Source organism: Lampris incognitus, chromosome 1, assembly GCF_029633865.1.
Source record: "Lampris incognitus isolate fLamInc1 chromosome 1, fLamInc1.hap2, whole genome shotgun sequence".
NCBI lineage: Eukaryota > Metazoa > Chordata > Actinopteri > Lampriformes > Lampridae > Lampris > Lampris incognitus.
Window position 1 is genome coordinate 139848623 of NC_079211.1, and position 24102 is coordinate 139872724.

Here is a 24102-nt window from a genome sequence, read left to right on the forward strand (position 1 = left end):
ATTATGTAGTCAAAGTCATTACGTAGTAAGAGTCATTACGTAGTCAGTCATTATGTAGTCAGAGTCATTACGTAGTAAGAGTCATTACGTAGTCAAAGTCATTACGTAGTCAGAGTCATTACATGGTCAGAGTCGTTACGTAGTCAGAGTCATTACGTAGTCAGTCATTACATAGTTAGAGTCAGTACATAGTACGAGTCATTACGTAGTCAGTCATTACATAGTCAGAGTCATTACATAGTCAGTCATTACGTAGTCAGTCATTACGTAGTAAGAGTCACAGAATAGAACATGAGAACTTATCGAGTCTGCCTCTAAAATGCTTACATAATGAACTGTGAATGTGGGAAAAAAACAATGACATAATGCTCATGGTGCTCTTCATGGAAATAACTAGAACTTGGAAGTTTAATCCGTTGCACTGAGAACACTATTGATGTTTGGTGTTACCAGCCAAGTTCTTCATGTGTGGTGTCCTTCTCGATATTGGACTGGAGACTATGTGGAGATGGGCTTCTTCCTTTGGCCTCTGCTAATGCTAGCTCAGTTGGGGCACTGTGTACGGATTCACTGAATGGTAAATATATGAAACCAACACTCTATCTTTAGTATCATGATGTTTTTTTTTTGTGGATTTTCCCACTTTTTTTCTCTCCTGAATTGTATCTGTCCAATTACCCCGCTCTCCCGAGCTGTCCCGGTCACTGCTCCACCCCGTCTGCCGATCCGGGGAGGGCTGCAGACTACCACATGCCTCCTCCAATACATGTGGAGTCGCCAGCTGCTTCTTTTCACCTGACAGTGAGGAGTTTCGCCAGGGGGACGTAGCGCGTGGGAGGATCACGCCATTCTCACCAGTCCCCCCCCCCCGAACAGGTGCCCCAACCGACCAGAGGAGGCGCTAATGCAACCACCAGGACACACACCCACATCTGGCTTCCCACCCGCAGACACAGCCAATTGTGTCTGTAGGGACGCCCGATTAAGCCGGAGGTAACATGGGGATTCAAACCAGAGAGCCCCGTGTTGGTAGGCAACGGAATAGACGACTACGCTACCCAGACAGCCCCATCATGATGGTATTTTTTGCTGATTGTGCATTGTCAGTGCACACACACACACACACACACACACACACACACACACACACACACACACACACACACACACACACACACACACACAATTAAATGATAGGATGTACACACCAAGCAGTCACTGGTGGACAGCGTTCCCTTTCCAGACAAGTTATTCCCGTTATGCAGTTATTTATCAAATATTTTCAAGTGTGCATAAAGACGACCCGTTGTTAGCAAAAATAATGTCCTTGTTTCATCTTCTCATACAGCAGAGACACCATGATACAATTAACAACATAAAAATAACATCATATCATAAGGCTCAAACAATTCGAGACATCATATATCATGTCCCACACCAGTCCACGCAACCAGTGACAGTATGTTTGTCTACTTCCTGCTCCATTTTAGTTTAGTCAGTCATGCAATGCACATGCATGCTACTATACTGTTGGCAGTAAAAAGATGAAGCTTGCTCAGGGGCACACAGTCTGTTTCAGGTGAAGTGTCTTACTGTATAGAGAGAATCTGCTCTTCCTAGTCCAGGGGCAGTTGGATTAAAATCACCACAATTTCAATGCCAACAGGACTTTCCTTATAAAATACAAGGCATTAAATGGTGTCATGAAATGTAGTTAAGGGTCATCCACTCACTCTCTTGGGTCCAAAGAGGTTGTGGTACAGCGTTCTGAATCTCTTCCGGGTGTAGTTACACCGGTATGCACCTCCCATAAGGTATTCGATGACCAGTCCAATGTCAATGAGGCTAATGCGGTAGTCCGGAGGCAAGTTCCCCTGCAGAGTAAGACATTTTTTCAAGGCATCAACTGCTCGAGTCCATAACAACTGATCCATAAAGAAAGGTAAACGAGAAGGAAGGATACAAAGAAATTCCCAGAAATCATACACACTCACTTCATAAAATCCACTTTAAACTTTTCTGTTTTCTTTTTTTGGCTATAAAAGAAAATGTGATTTTCGGATTCACCTTGAAGTAGATCCAACTGAAACCTGGATATTCTCGCTTGGAAAAAACACACAAGGTCAGTGAGTAGTCGGCACAAAAGCAGCGGGAACAGCAAAAGGAAGATTGGGGGGGGGGCACAGAAACCCTCAGATAAGATCTCTGCTTCGGTTTTTCTGTCAAGAACTCCGGACTTTACCCGAAATATGAATATGAATGAATCCCCATCCATATTTCATATTTGGAGAATAGCTTTGGATGTAAGGGCTTATACTCCTCTGTTCCTGGGTTTGATCTCAAACCTTAAACTTTTACAATGCTGTGGACAAGGGAGCCCTAGGACAGACATCAGAGGTATTACTCGTTTTATTGTGGAGCCAAAGGAGGAGGGCAGGAGGTAGACAGGATATAAAATCATCAAGTTTAAAGCAAGGCATATGTCTTGAGGAACATAACAAAAAAAACAAAAAAAATTTAAATTGAATGATTAATGTCTTAATTTGCATTTAGGGAAATAATGAGATCTTTTCAGAGGGGTTCAGTGCAGTCGGAGAGAGAGACAGAGTTACAAAAGTGAGAGAGAGAGAGAGGGAAAAAAAGTGACAGATTGAGCAGTAATGACTCAGCCTGGAGGACGGGGGCCATAAGCATGGAAACATGGACAGATCACTAACAAGCCTGAAGGGAAAGGATCATCTCACCAGAGGACTATGGGTATCCCAGGACTTGTTTGCTCCTCTTTGTCACCCAAGACAGATCCCAGATTGTGCAGTTGTTAACCTGACAACACAGGGTCTGACCCCTTTGAACTGTACCGCCCCCCCTCCTGCGACTCCGGTACTACAACACTCTCATCATCCCTCACCAACCCTTGCCGGCTTGCCTCCATTCCCTGAACTTCTTCTCTATATCCTCTTGAAGTTTATATTTTTCTTTTTAATTTTCTCCCCAATTGTACTTGGCCAATTAACCTATTTTCCGAGCTGTCCCGGTCACTGCTCCAGCCCTCTGCCGATCCGGGGAGGGCTGCAGACTACCACATGCCTCCTCCGATACACATGGAGTCGCCAGCCGCTTCTTTTCACCTGACAGCGAGGGGTTTCGCCAGGGTGACGTAGTGCCTGCGAGGCTCACGCTATTCACCCCAGTCCCCCCCCCCTCAAAAAACAAAAACAAAAAAAAGGCACCCTGACCACCACAGACACGGCCAATTGTGTCTGTAGGGATGCCCGACCAAGCTGGAGGTAACACGGGGATTCGAACCAGCAATCCCTGTTTTGGTAGGCAACAGAATAGACCGCCACGCCACCCGGACACCCTGAAAGTATAGCTTTAACTGGTGTTATGTCAGTATGCTCCAAAAGTGAGACCTTACACCTTTGAAGTAGGGAGACAGCCATAGTAAAGACGTACAGATGCAGCATGTCTTTTCAGACATTAAGCGTTCACATGGAGTGCACACTGAACTTCACCTACATCGTAGAGATGTAGCAAGTTGAAATGCTAATCGGCCACCCACCTCTTTAAGCTCCCTGTGATGGTAAAGCCAAAGCTTCAAATCCAGTGTAACTGGATTTGAAGTATAACTGTCTTTAAACAGAACCATAAAATTGAAAGTATCTAACATAGTTAACGAACTTAGAGCCCCGGCAGCGAGGACAGTCTTTTCACTCGGAAGGTTTATTCTGCTCTACTTTTGTTTATTCTACTACTAGCAGAGGTACCCGGCATTGCCCGGGGAAAATGTTATTATACATGTGATAAACGAATGTCAAATAAACGAATCTTATTAACGAAAATTCTCAAATGTCATAATTTTCAATCCATTCATCAAGCTTCTTTGCCAACGTGTGTATTAATCGCCACAAATCGCCACAAAATAAAAACTAAATTTCGTAAATAAATCAAATTTTTTACTTGGTTTTTGAAATATTTTTCGAACTGTGCAATCCTTGGAAAGCACTGATTCCAAAGATACCTTTCTTTTTGTTCTACAATGAGTATTTCTGGAGTTTTAAGCAAACATACAAACATACACTCTTGCTTTATATATATATATATATATATGGAGTTGTGGTATAGTCGTGGTATAGTCTTGGTTTACTGATAGCCCATATAGATGACCAGTCGATGGAAAGAAATACAGTAACAATACTTTGCCTATGGTATTACAGATTATATTTAGATTGTGTTATGAACAATACAGGGTAGCTTACTATGCAGAAATTAAGAAAAAAACATCATATTTAAATTGTATTGTGCCTTGTTATACATTATTTTTTACATTTTTACATCCAGAAGTAGCCTATACTGTTAAAAAATTCAATTCTCTGCAAAACACTATGAACATAATGGTAATAAATGTGCTATTGTAGTTTGATCATTTAAAATTTTGTTAAATTTGCTGCTGTGATTTAATTTCCTCTGCATGCACGCACGCACACACACACACACACACACACTCACACAAAATATGAATATATAAGACACACAAAAAACATAAATCACCGATACAGACATATAGAATAATCATAATTAAATTAATTTTCTATACTATGTCACGTGGAAACAGGAGCAATGAGAATGTGTCTTTGTAGAGAAAATTATAAAATTATTCGGCTGATGTGACTACTAAGTTTGAAAGTTAAAAGTCTGAAAAAGACAGACAGTTTACCATTCGGCAAAATATGTACTATTCACCTAAATAAATGCTTGAATGTATTGTTTATCACATGCTCCCTTATCCCATTCAACATGTAAACATTTGGCTGTTGCATTCAAACATGACCCGTTCACTGGTGTTTTATACATTCAAGATTTGAAGTATCGAAGTATATTGACAGTACAATGAGTCAGATCAGTATACTCGGTACATACCACTTGAGACTCGATTCATATTGGACTCGAAGATGATTTGTTCGAATGTGACTTTGACGTTCGTTTTGCTCACTGCTTCTAGCATCAGTATTTCTGGCTACCAACTTGCCATCATAGAACAGCCCTCACTATTCATTTGCTATCGTAGAAAAAAATTTTTTTGCTTTGTGTTAACAATTTCATCTCTGTAATTACCCCATGAAGAAATAAGGACTACACCTGGACAGAACCCTCTCCTCTCGGGTCGCTTTTTATTTTATGGTACACTAATAGACGTAACAAGCCATACTGTGTATTAAATTAGACAAAAACTAGATACAATATGTACTTTATTAGACAGTAAACCAACAGTTACACCCTAATAAGACAATCTACTACTACTTTCAGCTGTTCATGTTAGGGGTTGCCACAGCGGATCATCCGTTTCCATCTTGTCCTGTCCTCTGCATCTTCCTCTGTCACACCAGCCACCTGCATGTCCTCCCTCACCACATCCATAAACCTCCTCTTTGGCCTTCCTCTTTTCCTCTTCCCTGGCAGCTCCATATTCAGCATCCTTCTCCCAATATACCCAGCATCTCTCCTCCACACATGTCCAAGCCATCTCAATCTTGCCTCTCTTGCTTTGTCTCCAAATCATCCAACCTGAGCGGTCCCTCTAATATACTCGTTCCTAATCCTGTCCTTCTTTGTCACCCCAATGAAAATCTTAGCATCTTCAACTCTGCCAGCTCCAGCTTCGCCTCCTGTCTTTTCATCAGCGCCACTGTCTCTAAACCATATAACATAGCTGGTCTCACAACCATCTTGTAAACCTTCCCTTTAACTCTTGCTGGTACCCTTCTGTCACAAATCACTCCTGACACTCTTTTCCACCCTGCCTGCACTCTCTTCTGCACTCCCCGTTACTTTGGAAACCCTAATAAGACAATATACACCTAAATTATGCTGTAATTAGGGTCCGCATAAAATGCCATATTAGACACAAAATATACTATACTTGGACACTATTATACCAAATTATACTCTAATTTGGTGTAATCAATCACACCTGGTCACTACTTCACATGTCTCTGGTAGTCTGGATGTTCTCAGGGGTCCCGTGGAGTTTGTAGGTAGTAATACATAGGCTCATACATGCTTCCTCGACACTACTCCCATACCACTTAAGACATTCAACCATTTAATGCCGTGTCACTAGTCGACCCCAGTAACATTTAGCTATGGAAGCTGACAGGACACTGCATCTTTATTTCTCACCGTTAGACCTTTATTAGACTTTCTCAGAGGGTAATTTGCGAGTTGTATGAGAGGTTGGACACCAAGGAAGGAGAAAAGGACTTGTATCGATTGGCTACACAGAGGGAACGAGCTGGGAAGGATGAGCAGCAGGTTAAGGTGATGAAGGATAGAGATGGAAATGTGTTGATAAGTGAGGAAAGTGTGTTGAGAAGGAGGAAGGAGTACTTTGAGGGTTGGATGAATGAAGAAAATGAGAGCGAGAGAAGGTTGGAAGATGTGGGGATAGAGAATCAGGGAGTGCAGTGGACTAGCAAGGATGAAGTGAGGGCAGCTATGAAGAGGATGAAGAATGGAACATTGGTTGGTCCTGATGACATATCTGTGGAGGCATGGAGATATTTAGGAGAGATGGCAGTGGGGTTTTCAACTAGATTGTTTAACACAATCTTGGAAAGTGAGAGGAAGCTCGAGGAGTGGAGAAGAACTGTATGGGTACTGATTTTCAAGAATAAGGGTGATGTGCGGAACTGCTGATCAGCCACAGCAAGAAGTTATAGGAAGAGTAAAAGACGCTAGGTTAAGAGGAGAGGTGATGATTAGCGAGCAGCAGTATGGTTTCATGCCATGAAAGAGCACCACAGATGTAATATTTGCTTTGAGAATGTTGATGGAGAAGTATAGAGAAGGTCAGCAGGAGTTACATTGTGTCTTTGTGGATTTAGAGAAGCATATGACAGGGTGCCGAGAGAGGAGGTGTGGTATTGTATGAGGAAGTCGGGAGTTGCAGAGAAGTATGTAGGAGTGGTGCAAGATATGTATGAAGGAAGTGTGACAGTGGTGAGGTGTAAGGTAGGAATGATGGATGGGTTCAAGGTGGAGGTGGGATTACATCAAGGATTGGCTCTGAGCTCTTTCTTGTTTGCAATGGTGTTGGACAGGTTGACGGACGAGATCCAGCAGGAGTCTCCATGGACTATGATGTTCGCGGATGACATTGTGATCTGTAGTGAGAGTAGCAGGTTGAGGAGAGCCTGGAGAGGTGGAGGTATGCACTAAAGAGAAGAGGAATGAAAGTCAGTAGGAGCAAGACAGAATACATGTGCGTGAATGAGAGGGAGGACAGTGGAATGGTGAGGATGCAAGGAGTAGAGGTGATGAAGGAGTATAAGTTTAAATACTTGGGGTCAACTGTGCAAAGTAACAGGGAGTGCAGAAGAGAGGTGCAGGAAGGGTGGAGTGGGTGGAGAAGAGTGTCAGGAGTGATTTGTGACAGAAGGGTACCAGCAAGAGTTAAAGAGAAGGTTTACAAGATGGTGGGACAAGCTATGTTATATGGTTTGGAGACAGTGGCACTGACGAAAAGACAGGAGGTGGAGCTGGAGGTGGCAGAGTTGAAGATGCTAAGATTTTCACTGGGAGTGATGAAGAAGGACAGGATTAGGAACGTGTATATTAGAGGGACAGCTCAGGTTGGCCAGTTTGGAGACGAAGCAAGAGAGGCAAGATTGAGATGGCTTGGACATGTGTGGAGGAGAGATGCTGGGTATATTGGGAGAAGGATGCTGAATATGGAGCTGCCAGGGAAGAGGAAAAGAGGAAGGCCAAAGAGGAGGTTTATGGATGTGGTGAGGGAGGACATGCAGGTGGCTGGTGTGACAGAGGAAGATGCAGAGGACAGGACAAGATGGAAAAAGATGATTCGGTATAGCGACCCCTAACGGGAGCAGCTGAAAAGAGTGTAATTTCTGACACATTACAACATAACTGTACTGTAAAATAAAGTGCAATCTATCTTTATTTCAAACTGTTTGGGATACATTACAACAGAATTGTAGCATAAACTGCAGCAGGTTTCCTACAGCTTAAGGCAAGTTAGATTCAAGACTTTTGTAAGACTTTTTTCATGCCACTTGGAATGAAATTTAAGACCAATTTTACAATAACCAAAATTGAGGCGGGGGGGGGGACGACCACATAAAGACAATTTTGCCCAAATGTGTAATGTAAAATAAAACGTGACATTTATGGTCCAGTGAAAAAGTTAGAATAGAAAAAATTAAAATGCGACACTTTCGAGAGTGGAACATATGGAAAACAATAACATAAAACAACATAAAAATCATGAATCATCTGTAAAATGGCTAAATTGGCTGAGAACTATATAGGATAGCCATTTTACTGCATTCATCAAGTTTTTTGTCTTTTAGTGAAGCGTCACTTCATAGGACAACATGCTATTTTTCCGTGCCAGCCTTTCTCTCAGCTTGTGTGGTGGGCTGATCATCTTGCAGAATGTTTGCCACCTCAAACAGAGGTTTTGCTTCTTCCTATTGTGCCAAGTTTGAAAAACTTCTTGCACAAAATACAGCATGCTTCATGTACATTGTCTGGTACTGGTTTCAGCCATGCCGCAAACTCTTGGTTGAAGAGCCAATTTTCATTGAATTTGCACTTCCCTGTGTCGTTCAGGGTACATGACAGCTACCTAGCGACAGTGGATCTGCTCATCTGAGCCACAAACAAAATATGAGTGTTGTTGGTTCCGCTGTCCTCATCAGTGTGACGATTAATGTACTTGTGAAGTAGCGACCGGATGTGACTGGTTTCTAATTAGAGTATAATTTAGTATTATAGTGTCTAATTATAATATATTTTGGGTCTAATATGACATTTTACACGGTTTCTAATTACAGCATGGTCTAGGTGTATGGTGTGTTTGTTTACTGTCTAATGAAGAACACATTATTTCTAGTTTTTGTCTAATTTGATAGAAAGTACGGCTTGTTGCATCTTGTTAGTGTACCGTAAAATAAAGTGCGACCTCCAACTCGTGACAGCGGTCATTAGGAGAAAACCGCTGCAGGATCAAAATAACCACTAACAGCTAAAAATTTAACTCATAACAAGATTAAATTTCCTCGAGAGACAGGGATGAGAGATGGAAAACAGGAGTGAGATGTTGGATCAACCTGAGGGGAAGCACTAAAGTGCAATTTGCATCACACTGGGATGCTACAAAGAAACACACAACTACACTATGGTACTTGCAGAGAGCGGCGCATAAAGAAGACAGTAATGCTTTGCCATGCACTAAAATGCATAGTTGTGTGCATTTCTTTGTGTAGTACCTGTATGTATTTGTGTGTAGCATCATGTAAACTAAAGTGTGTATTCTTTTCTACGCTGACCGCAGATCAAACATGTGTGTAAGTAAGGACTACGAGGGGTTAAAGAAGAGGAGATTATGACAGTGAACATTTTTAATTATTCCCATAGGAGCATGCTGTATTGCTGTAATCATTAACGCTTTAATTAATGAACCCGTCTCACTGCTAATGGTGCTGATGCTGACCTCTCCATCATCTCAACGGTGGATTACTCCTAATTGGCAGCGAGCATGTGCTGAATGTGTAATTCTAGGTTATTGACTTCTGTACCAAGTAATTATTATTGAATTAAAAAAACAAAACAAACGATGTATAACTTGTAAATGTTAAAAAAGTGATGTGCTGATATTAAATAATAAGAGCATTAAATAATTCGGCGGTTGCTAATTGACATATCCTTAGTCAGCTTTACAAACTGTGGCCTCAGTTTCCTCACAGTGATGTCCTATTGCTGAAGCTACATTTGAGAAATATGCAGTGTTTATTGCCATAGTAGTGAGTTGGAAGAGGCTTTGGGAAGAGAGGGAACGGGATGGGTTGCTAAAGAGGGGTAGAGAGAGATGAGAAACGTGCACAGCTCTACACAGCCACTGCAGCCTGCATCTCCAGCTAAAAGAGGAAAGCCAGCTTCTGCACATCTTCAGCGACAAGTAGGCTTCTGGAGAGCTAACTACATCTAGACACCCATTAAATTTACAAGGACAAAGTAAACACATTCTGCACACGAGTACATTAAGCGTCCACGCATGTGAGAAAAAAAGCAAAGCAAACTCTTATGCAGTAACACATCTCTACTCTTACATATACACTCAAGCCAACATTCCCATACAGTATGCCTAAACAGCCACACAAAGTTAGAGCAATGACAACGGTGGTTAATACCTTTTTGACGTCTCTGACAAGGTGGTACAACGTGTTGGATGGTCCGTGTCTCTGATAAAACAAAAACACATCAGGTGTGGTCAGTAACAACAAAGACAGATGGTTTAATTTGACCAAAACTGAGAATATGTTATGCAGCACACTCTGGCTATGCCCAAATCCAAATGTGGAAATGCATGAATGATTATTTTGGGAATAATCATTACTTTTCCAAACATTATACAGTACCTTATTATACAGTACAGTACACAGCCATAAAAAAGACATAGAGCGGTGACAGATGCAGGGCAGAGCAGCAAGGAGGAGAAATGAGGCGACTCCTTTTCGTTCTCCCCTACCTGTCATATCACTTAGTGAATTACACCTGTATTCAAAAGCAAGGTGATGGCATGGAGTTGTTTTGTGATTTTCCCTCTTAGGGATGCGGGGGCGACTTGTGTTCATGGCAGGACACACTATGGACTGCAGCTGTATGGCTGGATACTGTTCAATTACTGATATGCACAAGCACATTGCCACAACACAGTTTGCCCAAAGCATCGTTAGCTTGCACCCAGCATGTGACGGAGACGATGTCTGGCGGTGACGCGTGTGCTGAAGCAGCATCAGTGCTTTGCCTTAAGCTAAGGTGCTCTCTAATACGCCTTATCTGCTCACACTGGCCAAGGGATGGATTACTGAGGGAAGGCAAAGTAAAGATCAGGTCCTGGTTCACCTCTCAGGTTCCATGGCAGGGGGTGAGGTGAAAATACACTTGGAATTATGTTTTTGGTGCTATAAACTTTTTTTTTTGTGCCTTCTTTATGGTGAAATGCATCAATCCTACACATGAATTCAACATTTCCATGAGTCTCAGTTCTTTTTTTTTTTTTGTGTTGGTTAAACAAATTAGGTGAGCTACTAAGACTCTGAGTTGAGGAACTCGACAAAAGAGACGTGCACCAATTTCCTCCTACTCTTGAGCTCTCTCACACTCACTGTCTAAAATCCAAAGTCGTAGAGTAATTTCTGTGACAGTAAAAGAATACATGAAATGAAAACTGTGTTTTCCTTCATTGTGACCTTTTCCTCTGCACCGAGGTCTCGTTTGTCGATCATTATGTGCCAAAAACAGCACAAAATAAAACACATTGCCCTTTTTTGTTTGCATCAAAAGAATCCAGTGTTTTCTCTTCCTGGAAAAGGCATCAAACTCAGTTACAGCTTTGCACATGTGGGTGGGCATCAAGAACAATGTCCAGTAAGGGGTGTCCGGGTTGCGTAGCGGTCCATTCCGTTGCCTACCGACATGGGGATCGCTGGTTCGAATCCCCATGTTACCTCCGGCTTGGTCGGGCATCCCTACAGACACATTTGGCTGTGTCTGGGGGTAGGAAGCCGGGTGTGGGTATGTGTCGCTGCACTAGAGCCTCCTCTGGTCAGTCGGGGCACCTGTTCAGGGGGGAGGGGAACTGGGGGGAATAGCATGATCCTCCCACGTACTACGTCCCCCTGGTGAAACAGCTCACTTTCAGGTGAAAAGGAGCAGCTGGTGACTCCACATGTATCGGAGGAGGGATGTGGTAGTCTGCAGCCCTCCCCGGATCAGCAGAGGAGGTGGAGCAGGAACCAGGGCAGCTTGTAAGAGTGGGGTAAATGGCCAGATACAACTGGGAAGAAAAAGGGGGAACCCCCCCCCCCCTTCAAAAAAGTAAAATGTCCAGTAGTAATTTCATTTAAATTTCCCCACCCCTCCTCCACTATCTAAAAATCTAAACACCTTCGTCCATGCCCTCACAGCCGCATCTTCTGCGGTTCACCATCCAAAAACACAACTTTCCCTCAAACTCTGCGGCTATAAAAACAATGGTTGGAGTTCTTTCACTCTGAGGAGAGAGACATTCTTGAAAATTCTCACATGTGCAGCAAGCATTTATTATGGCCTGCTTCACCAACTATGGGACGATCATGACGGGCTTGGTTATTTTTTTTCCCCTGAAGGAAACGGCAGCACCAGTGAGGTAAAGAGGTGGTCTTGGAGTGTGTCCATGTCAAAACTGACCTAAATTTCAGGGCATGGTCCAACAAGACTCAATAGAGATCCAATGAATTTTGCAAAGCCACCCATGTGATGTTTTGATAGCTCTAGGCAGTCCGGAGGTAGATTTATTGTAAATTTTACAAACCCCATGAGGATGGAGGTATTAAAATAATTTTTGGGGGAATTTGCTTTAACTTTTTGGCTATCCATATCTTTATAGCTTTTCACGTTTTTTTTTTTAACCACCTTTTTACTCCCCAATTGTACCTGTCCAATTACCCCACTCTTCCGAGCCGTCCCGGTCGCTGCTCCACCCCCTCTGCCGATCCGGGGAGGGCTGCAAGCTACCACATGCCTCCTCCGATACATGTGGAGTCACCAGCTGCTTCTTTTCACCTGACAGTGACGAGTTTCACCAGGGGGACGTAGTGTGTGGGAGGATCACGCTATTCCCCCAGTTCCCCCTCCCCTCCCCAAACAGGCGCCCCGGCTGACCAGAGGAGGCGATAGTGCAGCAACCAGGACACATTCCCACATCCGGGTTCCCACCTGCAGATACAGATACAGCAGATACAGCCAACTGTGTCTGTAGGGACGTCCGACCAAGCTGGAGGTAACACAGGGATTCAAACTGGCGATCCCCATGTTGGTAGGCAATGGAATAGACTGCTACGCCACCCGAACACCCATCTTTACAGCTTTTCAAAGCAAGACTGAATGTTTCTTATTAAAGGTTTTAGATAAAAGGTTTTATATATATATATATATATATATATATATATATATATATATATATATATACACACACATACATATAATATAATATAAATAATAGGTATAAAATGCAACTTGATTAATTTATTGATTGAAGGTTGGTTCTGGGGTTCAGACAGTTTATACAAAGGTTAGTGTTCTTCAGCGAATGTTCAAACAGTTGGAAAATACATTAAAACTTCTGGCAGTACAAACCTGAAAACATGTATAAGGGTAATAGATTTTTTTCTATAATCACTTTAAGTGCAGTTATGCTACAGGTACTAAAGATCTCCAAAAATATCTAGGTTTTGGGTTTAGGGCATGCACAGTGGTTCTGATCTGAGTATGAAAAACAGATATAAAACATCTCCCGAGCATACAGACACAGATGAGAGAACCTCTGCACACCTTGATATTGTACACGGACACTTTATGTCTTCAGTATGTACAGTGCGTGATTACCGTGTTGTAGAGCTCCTCCAGCCTAGAGAGTGTGAGGAAACGGTGCATACTGACTCCATTTTCTATGAGTAGCTTGACAAAGTCCACTCTGTCCAGAACTAACGCATCCAGCATCGACTGCTCCAAGGAACCCACCTAGTGCACATAGGATAGATAACGTACATAGAGTTGTAATGAGTTAAAAACCTGGACTGGAACGAATACTGAGGTCATAATTTACAAACTAGGACCACTGCTAAATCCCTCTGCCATATGGAAAGAGTCAACAGAGGGCGAGCACAAAAGGCGTACATACAGAGTGTGATAATTTATATGTAAAGCGAACAAGGATAGAGCAATATTTGATTTTTGATCTGATTTTGATATACTTTCAATCCTCATGGGGAAATTATGATCTGCATTTAACCCATCCTAGCTGTGTAGCTAGGAGAAGTGGGCAGCCGCCGTGCAGTGCCCGTAGACCAACTCCAGTTCATCTTGCCATACCTTGGTCAGGGGCACAGACAATATTAAACCTAACATGCATGTCTTTTTGATGGTGGGGGAAACCGGAGCACCTGGAGAAAACCCACTGCAGACATTGAGAGAACATGCAAACTCCACACAGAGGATGACCTGCGACGACCCCCTAGGTTGGACAACCCCGGGGTTCGAACCCAGGACCTTTTTGCTGTGAGGCGACAGCGCTAACCACTGGGCCACAATCAGTATTGTTGAGTATAACAGCACATAGCATAGGAGGTAACAGGCCAGAACAGGGTGTATGTGTGTTTCTTACAGGCCACTGCTGTCCGTAGATGAAGATCTGACTGCGGGCAATGTCCACTCTGTTCCAGGCCAGAGCTAGACTCAGCTGGTCAGGAGCCGATGCATTAGCACCTGGAAGAGGGAGGGACAAAGTTAAGGGAGGGAGAAAGTTAAGGCTTTTCATTTAGTGCTGTTTATGAATTTAGGCTTGAGCATCAGTAGTAATACTCAGTGTATGTTTAATATTTTTGATTTGTTAATGTACTGAGAAAACCAAAGAGACCTTGGGGCTATGGGTGGAGTGCAGCCTTACTGTGGAATTCGATAAGGCCTCGGGAAGCAGGGGTGAATGTTTCCCAAACCCTTCCCCTTATGATAACGCCTATATGAATGCTTTCAAAGTATAGCTCATGTGCGTATGTTTAACTGCTACTTTCTCAGAGGGGTTAAGGGACCAAGAAAGTGTCAAGTATTTTTGTCAGTTATTGAGTATGGACTTGGTGTTGTGTCTGGTCTCAAGTCCGCGTTTCGATAGTTTGAGTCTCTTCTCAGACTTAGTGGGATGTGTGGGGAGATGGCAGCGCAAACTCGCATTTGCTGTGGCTTCACCCAGTACCGACTATGTAGTGTCTTTGTCCATGTCTGCGTCGAAGTTTGTGTCATTGTGTGAAGTTTTATTTTGATCCTCTATTTTTTTTCTTCGTTTAATGGCTGGGAGAGCTGGTGTTGGATCGGCTGAGAGAGCTTGGTCTGCTGCGTCCTGTGGGCCCAGGGACCATGGCCCTGCTCAGAATTGCGCTCGAGAGTAAACACCGAGGCGGTCTGGTGGCGGCCTCGCCTCGCGTCGACTGTGCAGTGTTTTTGTCTGCGTCCGTGCTGGTGTCATCATGTGGATTGCAGGGGAGGTGTGTCGAAAATGTCTGGTTGGGAGAGCTAGCGTTGGATTGGCTGAGGGAGCCTGGTCTGCTGGGTCCGGTGGGCCCAAGGACCACGGCCTTGCCCGGAGCTGCACCTGAAGAGGAAACACCACGGGCGGTCTGACAGGACGCAGAAGCGGGGCAGGCTAAGCTAACTGCTAGTCCATGCAGACCTGCAGTTCCGACAGTCATCCTGGCTGGCTTTCGACAGTGGAATTTTTTGGACTGTGTTGCACTGAATAGACTGTGTTGTTAACTGTGTTTTTTTATCTTTTGTGTTGCACTGCTGTGGGCTGGGTGGAACAAAATTTCGTTTCTTTTGTGTATGCAAGTACATGTCAGAAATGACAATAAATTGTTCCTGATTCCTGGAGACTTCACAACTTAATGACTTGGCCTGCACTTGGTCTCGATCAGCACAGAAGTGATAATTTTTACAAGACCGATTGAGTACAAGACCTAAAATTATTCTTTTTGGCGGGGGGTATCATACTTCCCCCGAGGAGATCAATAAAGTGCCATCTAATCCGTTTCTTTTTTTATCATTATTAATCTATGTCTCTGAAACATTGGAAAATTGGATTCTGAAACATTCCATTCTTGGTAGGGGTAAATAAATAAATAAATAAAAGCCACAATAAATATTACAGTGTAGTGAAATTTTGAATTTTTACTGTGATGGAAGACTACTATAGTTACAGTTAAGGTCTTTAATTGCACTGCTCTGGTGTCAGCCGGTCTTGAGTTGGACTCACCACCTTAAAGTCTTGGACATGACACAGACTCACCCGCCCGCCTAAAGACTGTTTTGGGTGGACTTGGCTACAAGGGTCATTGTCAGAAGGCTGTCGGGGGATCTGATCAGTGAGACACCTCAGCCACTGTAGTGCCACCACTATTAAGACATCCAACTTCTGACATCCTCCAGGCTTGGCTCATTGACCAAGAATTTTGAGTTACCAACAAAACATCAACGTCTCCTGATATTGACATTTCACACTTGGAGGTTTTCTCCACATCGACGCTGAGAATACTCCAAAAATGGAACCGATGAAGAGCCTTTGGAGATATTCAATAATGTAATGAGTGCAAAATAATCCTTTGTGCAATAACGAGGTGGCGTTGTTGCGCTTTCACTCCACTTAAAAGGTCTGTCAGGCATTACAGGAGCTTAATGGTATGAGCCCTAACACAGCCCTTGAAATGAGATACGGAGCATACTAATAGGGCTTTTGAAGAGATATATGTATATTAGAAGGTGGAGGGGCCTTCCTTTATCAAAGGCACACAGAGAGTGGATTGAGCAGCAGACAGCTGAGTTTATGGACCGAAACCTGAAGATATAGACTACCTCTGACACCAGGACATGTGACTTTGAGGTCTCTTCTTCTCGTGTATCATGTACCTCACAATAGTTACCTCTGCTCTGTCTCTCACTTGCAGAATCTCTCTTTCCGACCGTCTCCTCTCGCCCCTGCTCATTTGCTGTGCTTCATTGAGCTTCAGGCGGTGGCTTAGCTCTTTAGTGAAGGAGACTAATCCAATATTTTAAAAGCTCCCAGTCAGGATGTGACTGATTTCCTTTTACACTAAAAGCCTTGACATGTTCATTGACATGGTAACAGAATGAGACTTGTGTGTAAAGCGACCCTCATGCTGTTTACCATAACGTAATTTTTTCCTTTTCTTTTGTCTCCAATTTCCTCTGTCCTTTGCCGATGCCTTTTATATTTTCCTTTTCCGTTTTCATATCTCAAGTCATCTCACAGTCCACTCATTTAAATAGCATCTCGCTCCTGTCCTGTCTTTCCATGCTTGATTTATACTTCTAAGATGTATGACGGCATGGATAAATGGAAATTGATATAAGACAGGGCAGAAGGAGATGTACAGTGGATGATATATATATAGCAGATGATATATAGTACACTGCAGATTGGCAAGCTCTTCCTTGTAAAAGGAGATCCATGACCTTGGTAGGAATTGTATGGATGAATAAAGATTAAACTTCAAAACTGAATTATTACACCAAAGTTCATTATTCAGTTTTTTTTTTAAAATTTTTATTGCAGTGTAAAATCCTCCAACTATTACCTCACTTTACCATGTCAAACTGCTACTCTTCCTCCCTGACCAAGGAGAGAGTTTGCTGCTGTGGACATCAATCCTAAAGGGATCAGGAATCAGGAAGATTTATTTGTCGTTTCAATCCATGCAGTTGCGTACATGAAATGAAACGAAAATATCGTTTCTACCAGCCCACAGCAGTGCAACACGGACAAAAACACATATCCAAACTGTTTGTGTGTCTGACATTCTTGTGTAAGAAGTGGGGTTGTTGTGAAGCGTCTACTGTGTTGGTGTAGTGTTCTGTGCCTGTCACGTCTCACTCTCAACTTTCACCGCTGGCTAGCAGAAATGCGAACAGGAGAGCTGAGCACGTAAGTCTCTCCCTGCCAGTACATAGCCTCTCCAACAGCAAGCCCTATGTAGCGCCTCCTTGTGGCGACACACGGTAACTGGGTACACCTTGGACCCTGGCTGAACTACAAGGGACTCGGAAGAGGTCTGGCCCCTGGATGTGCAGTATGCATGCCCACCGGTGTGTGGATATCCCCTGATGCCCACAAACCAGCCCCCAGCTATGGGTTAAATAGTGCCACTGCCTAGTGGATATCTCGGGGGAGGAAAAGGCTACAGGAGTAAACCCCTACAGAAAACCAACGTCCACAGTGCCGTTGTTTTTTGTTTTTCTTGCCCTTTTGTATGTGTTTAAGTGGGAGAGTACTGCTGACGTCGTGTGTGGCTGCCGCTTCTCCCTCTCGTAGCCCACCTTCCCATCCTCCCCTGTATGTTTGTTTTATGTTTATCTGTTGTCTTGTTTCACCCCGTTTATCGTAAAGCCACTTTGGGTGTTAGAAAAGCGCAAACTTAGACGTGGACAAAGACGCTGCATGGACGGTACTGGGTGAGGCCGCCGCAAACGTAAGTTCGTGCCGCCATCTTCCCCCACCGGTACCAGGTGTTATGCTGTGATATGATGGTTTGGTCAGAAAAGATAGGAACACTAGCTCACTGTAAACTTGTCTGGAACCGCATATCTTTTTATAGGCAGTATCTGTAGGACTGCTGGCCAGTGCACACACAGATGTCCATGGTTTCCTGGGTCTTCATCTTCAGCTTGGATATTAACTTAAAATTAGGACAGCAGAAGACTGGCTCTGTAAAATGATTTCAGCCTCCTGTAATGTAACTTCCAAAATAAAAAACTTAAGAAACCTCTGGAGGCCAGCGGTGAAATGGAGCTCAAAGCAGCAAGTTTACGCACGCTCGCACACACACACACATAATTACTCATTCACAAATATACCTTTAAGTAGTGCAGTGAGGATGGCAAGGTCAATGTCTTGGTGGCCCTCTGACCCCATCCGGAAAACTGTTATCTGAGAAATAGAGAGAGAGAGACGGAAAGATTGAGAGAGAAAGGGGAAGAGCGTTACAATATTTCTACGCACAATATAGTTTGAAGGCCGTTTTACTCTCGAGTCAATCTGTTTCTGTGTAAATCAATGCAAGAAAGTTGTTAGCATATATGAAATCAGTCACATCCTGGCTGAGAGCCCTTTCATTTCTGGATTAGACTGCTTCACTAAAGCTCTAAGCTGCTGCCTGGAGCACGCAGCACCATGTAAAATAGGAGGGGAGAGGATGAGAGGAGAGGAGAGGAAAACAAAATGTAAGAGGGAGGACAACAGAAGAGAATTGGGGAGTAGAAGGGAAGAGAAAAGAGAGGTCATAAGGAGAGGAGCGAGGACAAGAAAAGAGGAGAGAATTGGGAAGAGGAGAGGAGACACGGGGGAAGGTACCCCATGCTATATTGCGCAATACTTGACTCCTTTCCCTCTTCCCTCTAGTGGATCATACACCACAAACACACTGTCAAAAGCCTGCAGGTTCAGCTTGCTCCACTGAAAAGAGGCAGGGGCGTTTGGGTATTTGGAAAGGAAAGGGTGTCTTCTTTCTTTTGCCGTTTCTCATGTCTTTCTTGTTGAATCATTTAAAACCCATGTGGGATGAAGTGCAACTCCCCATCCATGTAAAGAAATATATTTTATTCTGATAAAATAAGTCAAACCATGTGATGTTTTGGTCATTCAGACCGACATCAGACATGAAATCACACTGAGTAGACGATGCCAAATATACTGCACCAGATTTTTATTTTTTTTTAACATTCAAAATGACCACCTTGGTCGTTTGACCATTTTGGATTTTCAAAGTTTCATAACTTTGTGAAGAAAAAAAAATACAGACCTGCAGATCCCGAATGTTCCTAAAATTGTCTATAACAATTTGCAACTAGAACAACCAAGACAGTCTTTATGACCGTTTTGGATTTTTAAAGTTTGTGGAGGGGGGGGGGGGGGGGGACACAGACCTGCCGCTTCCCGAATTCTAAAATTGCATATATTTGCATTAAAACGAGTTTTAGACCAATTGCACGAAAAAATTTATGATAAGATCAACCTAAAACGACCATGACCGGTCAAAATGACCACTCTTAATTTGCATGTCATGTCACTATTTATACCATGTTTTCGTCGCATTATTTCTTTCATGAAGTTCATTGCTCTGTCCTAGAAAAAAAACTAGTGTTCTCCAGTGCAGAGAATTAGTCTAAACTTGATTTTTTATTATTGCCAACATGTCTGGTTACAGACGCTGTTACAGACATGAGTACCACCGACGCGTTGCAGTCTTTACAGGCGTTGGACAGCGGCCATTTTAAATTGTTTGAAACTTTTTTTTTTATTGAGAAATATTTAATTAACATTTCAATTTGACAAAAAGTAGAACAGAAAGAAGACCAGGGTAATTAGTTCCATGCCAGAAATGTACAAACAGAATAAAACAAGACCACACAAACAAAATCAAAAACAACATATGGACCCACACAGGAGGTTTACTTAATCGGGTATAATCCTGAAGAGTTTGCATACACTGATAGTTTTGGTTAATTTCTTATTACAGGTTTTTAAACATAGTAGAGTTTGAAGATATATGCTTACATCTGTTTGTTTAAATGTTATATAAGATGGTAACTTCTTCAAAAATTTCATTTTATGAATACAGAATTTGGCTAAAATAATGAGCACGTTAATGACATATTGTTCATTGCTGAAGAAATTAGGATTGTTGACTATCAATAGAAAATCATGTTTTTGGAGCGAAATGTCATCTTATTTTATTATGTTTTCTTTACATATATTTTTATATTCATTTGTGTCACTTATCTTATATTGTATTTTAAGCTTGTGCAGCACTTTGGTTCAACTGTGGTTGTTTTAAATAAAACTGACTTGACTTATCAAAATATGTTTTAAGATCCAACTGGAAATTGGCCATAAAAAATGTCACATGTACACATTGAATAAAGACATGTTCTAGAGTTTCCACCATATAATTACAAAAACAGCATTTGTCTTCTATATTAGCAATACATTTGCAAATAATGGAATTGACAGGGCAATATCTATGTATGACTTTAAACAAAAATTCTTTGATTTTGTTAGGTAACACATATTTGTAGGGGAGAGTAAACACGGTGTTTCGTATGTTCTACCATCAAGAGCTTGGTCTGTCCATTTATATTTAACAGGTATGAGACTCTGATGAAGCTGTTATTGAATTTTTTTTGTCAAAGATTGAAATTACGTCATCAGTAATGTTATAACTGGTTAAAGTAACAATGTTGTGTTCTAACTGGTTAAAGTAACAGTGTCGTGTTCTAACTGGTTAAAGTAACAGTGTCGAGTTATAACTGGTTAAAGTAACAGTGTCGTGTTCTAACTGGTTAAAGTAACAGTGTCGTGTTATAACTGGTCAAAGTAACAGTGTCGTGTTCTAACTGGTTAAAGTAACAGTGTCGTGTTATAACTGGTCAAAGTAACAGTGTCGTGTTCTAACTGGTTAAAGTAACAGTGTCGTGTTATAACTGGTCAAAGTAACAGTGTCGTGTTCTAACTGGTTAAAGTAACAGTGTCGTGTTATAACTGGTCAAAGTAACAGTGTCGTGTTCTAACTGGTTAAAGTAACAGTGTCGTGTTATAACTGGTCAAAGTAACAGTGTCGTGTTCTAACTGGTTAAAGTAACAGTGTCGTGTTATAACTGGTCAAAGTAACAGTGTCGTGTTCTAACTGGTTAAAGTAACAGTGTCGTGTTATAACTGGTCAAAGTAACAGTGTCGTGTTCTAACTGGTTAAAGTAACAGTGTCGTGTGTTCTAACTGGTCAAAGTATCAGTGTCGTGTTGTAAATGGTTAAAGTAACAGTGTCATGTTATAACTGGTGAAAGTAACAGTATCATGTTGTAACTGGTTAAAGTAACAGTGTCATTTTATAACTGGTTAAAATAACAGTGTCATGTTATAACTGGTTAAAGTAACAGTGTCATGTTATAACTGGTTAAAGTATCAGTGTTGTGTATGTTAGAACTGCAACGTGATAAGCTTATAATGCCAGTTGACAGTGCATTAATAACAGTACTATATACTCCTTTTGGGGGACAGGAACACTATATTTCTCTATAAAATCCTCATGCGTCCAGATGCCCTTCACAGTGAAATAGCTGTTTTACAAGTAGAATGTTATTGTTAAACCAATTTTCCAGAAATAAGGATTTGTTCCTGTACGTGACATTGTCTCATAAACAACATTTTTGGGGGGAATGGTTGTGTTTATATAGAAAGGACCAACACAGGAGAACTTGCTTGTGAAAGTTGGAGAGTTTGATAGAAAGTTTACCAACAGCATATGGGCACATTAATAAAAAATTAAGATTACCTACTTTTTTAAACAGAAAGTTTGGGATGATATTCCACGTTAATTTGATCCAGTTAATTTTGACAATACGGTTAAATGATGAAAAGTCCAACACATTAAGACCACCCTTTGTTAGACACAGACATAAACCTCCTTTTTAGCCCTGTGTGGCTTATTTTTCCAAACAAAGATAAAAAGAAGCCTGTCTAAACAAGAAGTCTTATGTTTGGTGATCTCAAGGGAGGAAAAGACAAAGTTAATTTGGTGTCAGTTGTTTCTTAACAGACATAACATATGCAATACATTAATATCTCAACAGCGTATTTATCTTGACAGAATATAGAGTTTAAAAACCGCCGGTCATTTTGACCGCCTATAGTCGTTCTAGTAGTTTTTAAGATCCGGTCGTTGTTTGGGACTGTTTCAATAGTTATTTTCAGTTCCTTTTTTACATTTCACATTTTATAAGGCCATAGTACATGTGTTAGATTAGCAATATGTGTTTTCTGTTTTGTTTTATCTGGTAATATTTTCACTTTTTCAATTTTGCTATTCAAGTTCGACCATGTCTCTCTGAAGTTTAAATTGTTTAAAAATAGTATTATAGTTGTTAAAATGTTAATTTAGGTGTCAGTGGTTTCCCAACAGACAAACTAACATATGCAATGCATTAATATCTCAATTGGGTATAGAGCTTAAAAATATAGAGCTTTTTTTTTAAAACTGTTCTGTAAGGTGTCCTTGAGTGCTCTGAAAGGCACCCACAAATACAATTTATTATTATTATTAGAATTAAAAACCGGATTTTGACCGCCCATGGTCGTTTTAGGTAGGCGTGAAATCCTGGTTGTTCTAGTGTTTGTTCTAGTTGTTCTAGTTAGTTTGGGTCAAGTCAATTTTATTTGTATTGCCCAATATCAGAAATTGCAAATTTGCCTCAAGGGGCTTTACAACAACACAACATCCTGCCCTTAGACCCTCGCATTGGGTCTTCACTATTGTATTTTGCCATGTTATACTGTCCAGGGTGTCTCCCCGCCTGCCGCCCAATGACTGCTGGAATAGGCTCCAACATCCTTGCGACCCTGAGAGCAGGATAAGCAGTTTAGATAATGGATGGCTGTTATACGTCATAAAATATTTTCTCACAATTTTTATGACTGCTACCTGCAACCAAAGAGTCCTGTAAAAAATTTTAAAAAAAAATCATACAAAACCAAACATGCTGAATTTATCATTAAGAAAGCTCTACATGAAACCCAATATAAGCACAGCAATCCCTTTCCCTCAGTGGTGACAGCCGAGACTGCCAGACATCTACCTGGGGCACAAGGACAAATCAAATCAAGGTTTAGCTGAGTTGGGGCGCCATTTTGTTAGGTTAATCTTTATCTAGTTTTGTTGGAATATGTCGAGGTTATAGAAAATAAAAACTCTTCAGTACAGCTGATTTTAGTTACAGACAACTTAACATTGTGACAGTGCAATCATCAGCAGTTTGACAAGGGTATTAAGAGGCGCTGGGGTGTACCCTCTTCAATATGCTGTCTTGCAGGATCCAATTGACTTAAAGTCGATCTGCATACAATCAAGGGCACATTTTTATATTTTGTGTACAAGCTTGCTGCAGATCGAGAGCAAATTCTATATCTTGAGTAGGCTACACTGAATATTTTGGCATCACGATTTTTTTGAAGCCCCCCCCCCAGATTTTCCTTGTGTTATATAGAGCATGTGTAAGCATTTGTGTGTGTGCTTGTATGCACCTCCGTGGCAACGCGTGCAGGGGGGACATGTTTGTGCACTAATACGTGCCTGTGCGTGTAAAGGGCACCTTGATGTAAGAGCCACGTAAAGGAGACTGCTGCGTGTTCTGAATGCCTGACGAGCTACAGACCCCCGGACACGGAGTAATAAATCTATTTTGTTAATCCTCCTCTCCACCCATCTGTCTCTTCCCGCCTCCCTTTCTTCCCTCCGTTCCCTCTCTGCAGCCCATCTTCCATCCCATCTCACACTCTAAATGGCTTCATTTGGTGGAGCACCAGGAATCTGCTGGCTTTGATGCTGCTGTCGATGCTGTATCCCCCGGGCTATGATGCAACGCTGTAAGCTAACACTAACCTCCCTCCCTCTCTCTCTCTCTCTCTTTCTCCCCCTCCCTCTC

The 24102-nt window shown here is 42.0% G+C and overlaps 1 protein-coding gene across 1 annotated transcript in view; it reads right to left on the reverse strand.

Moving 5' to 3' along the window:
* The window catches only part of trpm3 (transient receptor potential cation channel, subfamily M, member 3), a 244938-nt gene that overhangs the window by 36722 nt on the left and 184114 nt on the right, over positions 1-24102 (reverse strand). The window contains exons 9-14 of the mRNA XM_056284922.1: positions 18484-18556; positions 14228-14328; positions 13450-13584; positions 10212-10262; positions 2068-2103; positions 1734-1874 (exon numbers count right to left, since the gene is read on the reverse strand). Of these exons, the coding sequence (XP_056140897.1) occupies positions 1734-1874; positions 2068-2103; positions 10212-10262; positions 13450-13584; positions 14228-14328; positions 18484-18556 (537 nt within the window). The remainder of the gene's footprint in view (positions 1-1733; positions 1875-2067; positions 2104-10211; positions 10263-13449; positions 13585-14227; positions 14329-18483; positions 18557-24102) is intronic.